The sequence below is a fragment of the Oryzias melastigma genome, linkage group LG15 (genome assembly GCF_002922805.2).
Source record: "Oryzias melastigma strain HK-1 linkage group LG15, ASM292280v2, whole genome shotgun sequence".
Lineage (NCBI taxonomy): Eukaryota > Metazoa > Chordata > Actinopteri > Beloniformes > Adrianichthyidae > Oryzias > Oryzias melastigma.
Genome location: NC_050526.1, coordinates 27,894,370 through 27,903,232, shown reverse-complemented (window position 1 = coordinate 27,903,232; position 8,863 = coordinate 27,894,370). Strand labels below are relative to the sequence as shown.

The window sequence follows — 8,863 nt, the reverse complement described above, 5'->3', positions numbered from 1 at the left end:
ATAAAATATCATTAGCTGATCCTGCTTAAAAAAATGTAACCTACTAAAATTATTGAACTTATAATAGACTTAGAAATTATACTTGGCAGCTCAGGATACTGATCAAGGTAGACAAATATTTCTCTGACTATTATTTTTTGCTAAAAATAGCTTTAATCGGATATTAGGAGAAAACGGAAGACTTAAGAGTGTTTTTGGTGTGAACAAACCTTCCTTAGAGGAATTGGGTTTATGCAGCTCTGATTAAAATAGTGCTTTTAACATGTTCTTGTGGCATTTTTCTGATGTATAAAGAAAGTTAAGCTTAAAATTGTTTTTTTCTAGTGTTTCTTTATTCAAATTGTTGTGAATCAGAAGAGGAAAAAATGAAAATATTTGTATTTGTGACATAGAAAATATGATGGGCGGGGCATAAGCTCCATGGTCGGATTTCTCAGCAACTGGGAGGGGAAGGGGGGCGGGGTTGCTTTGCCCCTATGGTCCCGCCCACAACTCAGAAGCAAATTTTGAATGAACTCCTGGTACTCTGAAGAAACTGTCCTAGAAAATGACAGTTTTTTTTATTTTGGCTAAAGATTGCATAATCATAAATAAAAGACAGGAATGTTTTGAAAATAGATTTCCTTTTTCTGCTTTGTGTTCAAGGCAGAAGGAGGTCCCAGTGGTTTTCAAAAACCTTCAGGGTGGTTCCAAATTGGCAATTTGTCTGTTCAGGTTAAACCTAAGGAGATTTCAAACGACCAGAGTGAAGGTTTCATCCAGCGGTGGCTGTGGTTGCACAGCGTCACTCCTTGAACACATAAAATCCACATTTAAAAGCCACTCACCCACCACTGTGAGGAAATGTCATTTCAAAGTTAGCCAAACCTCTGGAACTCCACCCAGCCTGCCTTTCCAGAACACCACCCAGTCTACGCATAACTTATCTCTGAATCAAGCTGCAGCGCATTAAAGATGACTTCACTGTGAAATCGAAGCTTTCTGAAAGCGTCACTGGCCGAGCGGGCTCCAGGGTCATGACTGTCGCAGTGGAGCTTCTAAAATAATACAACTTCTAAAATAGTGATCATTTCCTGCCTTTTATGAAAGATTTCCTGTTTTGGGGAAGGGGTTGACCCCTCCACCTGGAGGTGAAGAGCGAGCTCCTTTTTAGGGAAACACTTTCACCAGTACAAGCAGATCCCCCATCTGCTCCTCCAAATACCTCTCTGCCCCTCTGAAGAATCCCCCACACCCTTAACAAGGGCAAACCAGCCCCATTCCAATCCTTCAGCCCAACATGTGTTCCCCTGAACTCAGGGAGCCAACAACTGTGTCCTGCCCCCTCCGTCCCGCCACACTTGTCACGCCAGCAGCTCTGAGGTTTAAGGAGCAGAACGCCGGCACTTCTCTGTTTGTTCAGTTGTAAGCTGGGACAGCTGCCCCTCAGATGAGGAGGATCGAGACCAATGCCCATCCTCTTCACCTCGTCAAGTGTGCTTTTGGAGTTGGGGCACATCCCAGAAGAAATTCGGGGATAAACCTGTTCAGCTCAGAGAGGAGGAGCAGGATTTCACTGGGAATGTGACCACAGCAGCTCTGCTTCTCCCTCCGTGACTTTTAAAGTTTTTATCAGAGCAGAGCTTCAGAGGAGGTGTTCAGACTGATCCTGATACTCCTGACAGACAGAAAAAAGAGAGAAGGGCAAAGAGAGGAGGTGGTGACTTCATCCCTTCTCCTAACAAACCCTCCTCCTCTTTCCCCTCCTTTTCTGCTTCTTTTCCTTTTTTTTTCCAAACTTTTGCGCGGCTCAGTCCGGCAGCATGCCAGTCCTCCTCCTGCTGCGGTCCCTTCTTATCAGGCTGCTCAGCAGCAGGCTGGCAGGCTCTCTCCTACAGTTCCTCCGAAGGAGTCTCTCAACCGGTGCTGCACACCTCGGAACGGCATTGCGCCACATCTGGGAGCGTGTTCGATCCCAGGAGTCTAAAGAAGCCGTTCTGGGCTGTGTGCTGTGCATTCTCAACATGCACAAGAAGGTGGAGAACTGAGCTCCGTCCGTCCTCCCTTTCTGCTTCCTTTCCTGCTGAGCAGAGACTGGACCACTGGCTCAGAGGAGGATGTGACAGACTTTTTGCAGAGACTCTTGTTGGACACTGGACATGTCTGAGAGCATCATGAGAAAGGTGCAGCCCTTCACCATTGGAACAAAGCTGTCAGTTCCCCCTGTGCCCAAATGCCAGGAGTTCACGCCGAAGAGATTCCTTCCGGCCGAAGCTCTGGACAGCTGTGCGTTTCAGCATAGCCTGAACGCGCTCTACCTCAGCCCGTCGCAGGTCTGCGCACATGGCGCCTGTCTCTCCTCACCCACTGTCAAGCCGGCAGCCCCCACGACACTGGAGCACGTGGCAGGAGACGACCTGAACCAGAATGCCGGCTCTGCCTCCGCCATCTCCAGATCCATCAAGAAGATCACCATCTCTGAGAGTACAGACAGACCGGGAAAGATGACGGGAGGGCCGGCAAAGCTCTCCCTCACAGGCTCCTCATCGGAAAACAGCAACAACAACAACAACATCAGCAGCTCATCTGATCCACAGCTGCCCAGGATCGTAGGAGTGAGCTACGAGAGCAAACCAAACTCAGAATTCAAGGTACAAAACACAGAAAATGTACTTTGCACACACTTTGTATTATATTTGTATCAAAAGTGCTTTAGAAATAAAACTTGATTTGCATTGAAATTTGGAGAAAGTACTTCTTTTTAAAGATAATTAAACTTTAAGTTTAAAGTGATTTATGTAAATCACTGTGAACATTTAATTTAAATGTCTAAATATTTCACCTACCAATTAAAAATGTTTTTTCTACTCCAAATAAATTCTAAAAAAACGAAAAACATTCATTAGAAAAAACAAAATACTTTAGCTAACTAAATATAATTGTATGCATGGTTGTACACATGAATGTTTATTAAAAGTTTATTTTTTCAGAGTGCAAACTCTACAAGTGTTTTTCTAACATTCTTACATTCTTCTGTACTCATTTCTTGATTATTATCTTATGTATTATTTACTTTGAGGTTTTACTGAGTAAAGAGTCTCACGCTGTGCAGGGACAAGCCAGGATGAAACTCAACGGAGAGAAATCTGTCCAGGTAACGTTTTATTTAACTTTCAAATAAGCATTTTTTAGTGGAGGAAGTCTCCTGACAGCTGGATGCTAATTATTCTGTTAGAGTTCCTCAAACCAAACTCCTTTGGAGTTAGAAAAAGTTTCTTCAAATCCTCCACGAGACCCAAAGCAACCCTTTGTTTTACGCTGGGCTGTTCTGGAGCACTTAGAAGGAAATTAGATGGAAGCTGCCGTCAGGCCGCTTGGTTTGGCCTGATCTGGGCTGAAGCGGACCTCCAAGAGCCAGAGCCGACTGGAAAACATGAAGTCAGGGAGGAAGTGAACAAAAGCGAGAGCGCTCGCTGAGGTCCTTACACAGGATGGTCATAATAACACACTGTCACAGCTCATTTCCTTGGTTTTTCTCTTGGGGGAAAAAAAGAAAAGAAGTTATAATCAATCATTATAATTGTTCTAAATGTGTTTTGTCTGTACTTTTAAAGCAAATAGACAAAAGAATAATTTACAGAGGTGTCTTCCACTCCAAATATATGATCTGGAGGTGATTTGTTTTCGTGTGAAGCTAAAAACATCAGACTATTCAGGATCTGCTTCCGTCTTGTGCCCAGATGTTTCCTGAAGCGGGAACGCTTGGCCATAATTTCACCACCTCATTTTGTACAATGAAGTTTTTTTTGTCTTGTTTGAAAAAGCACATTTGAGTTAACACTTGTTTGCTTGTGCAGATTCCCTTGGCTGAACGTAAAAGCAAAGAGCCTGAAATGACAGAAAGTCATCCCCTCTCACAGGATGAGGCGCTGGCAGCTGCTGCATTTCACGACTGCTTCACTCAGCCAAACTCACTCTTCACCAAGGAGGCACTGCAGGTAAAAGACGTCGACACAAAGAATTTTCTCCAAAAACTCTAAAGAGATTATATCACTAAACTCCATCCAGAAAGTTCAGCAGAGATCAAACTCTTTGAAATTAGCAGCAAATCTCCCATCTGGTGCAAAGAAATAAAAGGCAGATAAAAACATCACGTTCTGCTGAGGAGGAGGAAGCCGCCTGTCGCATGACCCTCCAAGCAGAACAGAAAAATGCTCTGCTTCTTATTTTGTCCCAAGAACTGTGTGAGCTGTGTTCGGCGGAGGGAGGGGAGGGAGGGGAAGCTGCCACAAGCAATTATTTAGACATGAGGTCATTGTTTGGCTCCATCGCTTCACGCCTCTGGCTATGAGAGGCGCAGCCAAGCAGCGCAACCGCTTGCGTTATCTCATAGCTGCGTCCAGCAGAGCTGACAGAGAGTTTTCAGCAAGTTTGCTGGAGGAAAGTTTTGCACAGGTTCCTCTGAAGTTACCGCACTGTAAACTATTTGATGCTTATAAAGATTACAAACTTGTTTTTAGATGTTCAAGATATTTTACCAGGACTGAATGTTTTAACTTTGCTCTACACCTTTCCAAGTTTTTCTCAAGATCAGCACTATGGAGATTTGTGTCTCATTTGGATTAGAAATAGGAAATTTTTTATTAAAATGAGTCAAAATCATTTTAGTCCAAACTCTTGATAGTAGAAAACTTGATTTAAGACAAAAAAAAAAAACAAATAAAACTCAACTTTCACTTTAGGTTCAATTTTAAGGATGTAATTTTAAAGTTCAATAAATGTTTACAAGATGTACACGTGTTCATCATTTTTACTTTTATTTTAAAAACAAAAATTTAGATTTATGTTTTAAGAATAGGTCCCAGTTTTATGTTATGGGATACTTTTTTGTTCACATTTTATTTGAAAATGATTCACTTCCACTTATTAAACTGCTGTTCTTGTGTCACTGTAATCAGAATAAACTACAATTAGGTTCATTCAATTTGAACTAATTCTAATTTTTTTGAGTATTTTTTCCCTTTTTGAACGCTTGTGTGGAAATCCTTATTTCTAGATTTTTATATTTTATTAAAAGATCTCTTTTTTAGTCAAAATGACTTGCTACATGAACCCATAATGTTACTACTTTCTAGAGATTTTCTTGCTAAACCCTACTCCAACTGGATTTTATTCTTTTGTAACATTGTTCTCAGTTGCCTTTTAATTACGATTATACAGTTTTTACTGCCAAAATCAAAAAACGTGTCGTTTTTTTACGTTTTCTGCAGAGTAGAAGGAGTTTATTCAGAAATCATCTCTGAATCACAGAAGTTAGCCTTGGCTAATTTCCCATCATCCTTTGTGCCCCCCCCCCCCGCTAGCTTATAACACCTTTCAAGCCCAGGCAAAAAAACAGCTAGCAACATTGGAGCTATCCAGCAGTACAGTCTGGTAGCTAAGACTATAAAAATGAAGATGTACATGGATCTATTTGTCTGCAAGTGGATGCATCTGAATTGTAATGCAGCAAAGAGACTTTAACTCGCCCACCTCAATTGCTGCTGAGTCACAAACCACTTTTTCAAACCGCAGGTGTTCATCTGCTCCTGATCCAACATGATTTGTACAACGAAATACAGTTTCAATCTTAAATTATTCTATATATGTTCTTCATCATGAGTAAAATGCAACAAAAACATTTTAAAAACACAATTTTCATGAATATTTAGGATTCTTCCTCTCCGAGTTTTAGGCTTCCTATTTTTGCAGTGCACCAAAACCATTGGTTTTATGTTACCAAACAAAAATTTCAATAGAAAAAAATCAACCAAAAGATCTGATGAAAGAAACTTGTTCATGTTAACAGGTTAGAAACTTTTGGCAATTACGCTGCTTTTTAATAATACATGTACAGTATTTTAATTTAGTGTCCAGGGAATCGTTGGTTTTACAGAGACTCACTCGACTGCTAACATTTGATGAAAATATATTATTGCAGTATTATATTGCTGTGAAAGTGGAAGTGAGATTTCCAGGGAGAGACGTTTAAAGGCCTCTAATGGTCGAGGCTGAGGAGTGAAACAGGCCACCACATGGAGAAACGTGGCTCTGTGTGGACGCAGCTGTCTCAGCGGCGGCTCTGCAAAATATCTCGCTTTTCACTGTTTCATTTCCTCCACACAAAAACCCCCAAACCTGTCAGTCCTGTTTTTTTTATTTTTTTTTTTATTTTTAACAAACCGCTTTACTTTGGACGGAAAACGAAAAGCAAGTTGATGATTTTAATAATGTGAAGATTCGAGCACTTAGCTCTTGTTTTCATTCAAATTGTTAGTTAAAACTTGCTGAAATTTGGTAGTTTGAGGTTGTCAAAGGAGGTCAATGTTGAGTTATTCATTCGCTTGCTTTAATCTTTGAAAACGTTTGACTTGAGCTCTGCGGTAGTGAGAGTTTAGCAGTCAGAAAGGCCTCGCTGCTCGTTGGGATCAACAGACCATTGTTGTCGAGAGCCAACGGAAGAAACAAAGGAATCATAGACTTCCTTCATGAGGTCATTATAATGCCATGGGAGTCGGTGTGAGCAGATACGGGCAGGCCTGTTTTGTCAAGCTCTTTTCCTTCTGTTCAACCCAGAAATACCTCTTCTGCCCGGGGCTTTGTGGAGTTAACGACCTCGTCATCTGATGAGAAATGACATCCCGTTTCAATCTGGCACAGAACCTTGTTTGGTGGATGTGTCATGTGTGGTCTTGATGTTTTCCTCACTCAAACGTGAGGTTACTGTAGACTCTCTTATTCTAAATTTACACTGAAACACTGCTTTGATGTGATGTTAAAATGACCCAATTGTGTCTTTGAGGAGTATTTGACATTTGGAGCTGTATGCATAAGCAACGGCATGAAAAATACAATAAATAGAGAGAAGTTTAGCTGATTTTTATCAGCTGTGTGACTCATGCAGAAGAACTTGAGTCAGTTTACTAGTCTTCAGTTTTTCCGACTTAGGTGGCTCATTTACATCCATGCTGTGTTCCTTTTAGAAAACAAACAGGCGCTTTCAAAGACTTTCTGATTTTGGCCAACAGCTCTGGCCTCCTCGCTCCACACAAGACGCTGCCAGAAAAAGCTCCTCTGCAAGAAATAGCCTTACGCAACAGAGCAGGGGTCCTGGCCAAGACAAACTTCTGCTCTGCAGAACATGACACGAGAACACAGGCTGCTGGGGATGCGACAGGAGCTCCATCACACTCTCATGCAGAGGAGAAAAAGTGTGACCTAACTTTAAAAGGCTATTTTTACTGAAAAACATCCATAAATATGTGTTACTGACCTGTTGACTCAGGTTTTTCCCAGTTTTCTCACTGTAAACAACACTTTGAATTGTTTGTTTGGGATCCAGGCAGAGGCGTGGATTAAAGGCAAGCTGCAGGACTTAAGGGATGGATGTGATGTTCAGTGCTGCCCCCTGCAGGACTGGGAAGAGGCATCGCAGACACTCCAGAGAGATCTCAAGGACTTTGAGAACAACCTGATTCAACTTAACCAGGTCTGAAAATCATTCAGGGTCTTCTCTGGCAATACAAATACAACAGAATTAACAGAGCCAGCACATGCAATCATTTCTGTCTTAGTTTGATGCCCAGAGAGGCTAATATAGTATAGAGAAACCGACCCCAGATTTCCAGACAGCTCTGTCAGGCTCGGAGAAATGTTTAGAAATTCTCGGTTGATTATAATTAATTTCTCATGGTGATCCATTAGCTCAGAAGGAGCAGAGGAAGAACTGTAAATGCCCTTCAAAGACGTAGCAAAGTCACAATCGCATTCTGAAGTGTTTTAAAGACCTCTGCGCTGTCAGTCTTGCCGCTCCACCTGTGCAACAGCTGACCTGAGCTTTCCCGTGTGTCAAAAGATGGGCGAGCAGTTGATCTGCAAGCTGAACCCCACATCTGATGCGGTGAGGAAGCAGCTCAGCCAGCTGAGGGACCAGTGGCAAACCCTGAAACAGATGGCTGCAAACCGGACGCGTGCCCTCGGTGCAGCGAAGAGCCTGCAGGAGTTTAATCAAAAGGTGGACAAACTGGAGGCGTGGATCAAGGAGAAGGTGAAAAACATTCCTGTACTTTTCTGTTTTTAATGCTAAAGTTAAGTGTGTGCATCAAAAGGAAACATGAGCAAAAAGTCAATGAAACTTGGTGCATTTAGCAGCTAATGGTTTAAGTCACGTGCGCCTGGACGAGGAGCTTGACCTGTACAGTTCTGTGGGTTTTTAGAGTGTGGCTGCATCTTTAGAGGACTGTAGTTGTGTTCCCTTGAGTAGTAGTACGGTGTCCTTATGCTAGACTCTAGTCGTATGTAAGAATATCCACTCTTTACTGACTGAGTTCGAATGCTGCACACTCAGAGTGTACACATGATACATAAGCGACCGTAGGACATCCACACAAACTACACTTTTAAAGCTGAATCTGAATTCTTCCCCAACCCTTATGGCTTGTCCCTTTCATTCATCCATCCATCCATCTTATTCGGCTCATCTTGTACCGGGTCGTGGGGGCATCAGTCTAAGCAATGATGCCCAGACTTCCTTCTCCTTGGCCACTACCTCCAGCTCCTGTGGGGGGACCCCGAGGTGTTCCAAGGCCAGCCAAAAGACGTAATCTCTCCAGCGTGTCCTGGTTCTTCCCCGGGGCCTTCGCCCAGTGGGACATGCCTGGAACACCTCACCAGGGAGGTGTCCAGGAGGCATCCTGACCAGGTGCAAAGCCACCTCAACAGGCTCCTCTCAATGTCTCGTCCATACCCCTTTAATATATATTTTTTAACAAACTATCCACATTTTCTTCATCAGAACACAGTGGATTTATAAATAGAATACAGTGATTAGATTTTCACTTAGTGA

The 8,863-nt window shown here is 42.4% G+C and overlaps 1 protein-coding gene across 2 annotated transcripts in view; it reads left to right on the top strand.

The window, feature by feature from the left end:
• The first annotated feature begins 1,996 nt into the window (after positions 1-1,996).
• The window catches only part of LOC112162057 (spectrin beta chain, non-erythrocytic 5), a 33,327-nt gene continuing 26,460 nt past the window's right edge, over positions 1,997-8,863 (top strand). Inside the window, exons 1-5 of one of the 2 annotated variants that reach the window (XM_036215524.1) lie at positions 1,997-2,630; positions 3,092-3,133; positions 3,837-3,977; positions 7,361-7,507; positions 7,874-8,065. In XM_036215524.1, coding sequence (XP_036071417.1) covers positions 2,139-2,630; positions 3,092-3,133; positions 3,837-3,977; positions 7,361-7,507; positions 7,874-8,065 — 1,014 coding nt within the window. In that variant the 5' untranslated portion in view covers positions 1,997-2,138. Of the gene's footprint in view, positions 2,631-3,058; positions 3,134-3,836; positions 3,978-7,360; positions 7,508-7,873; positions 8,066-8,863 lie in introns of both variants that reach the window. The other variant, XM_024297701.2, reaches the window with a different exon arrangement.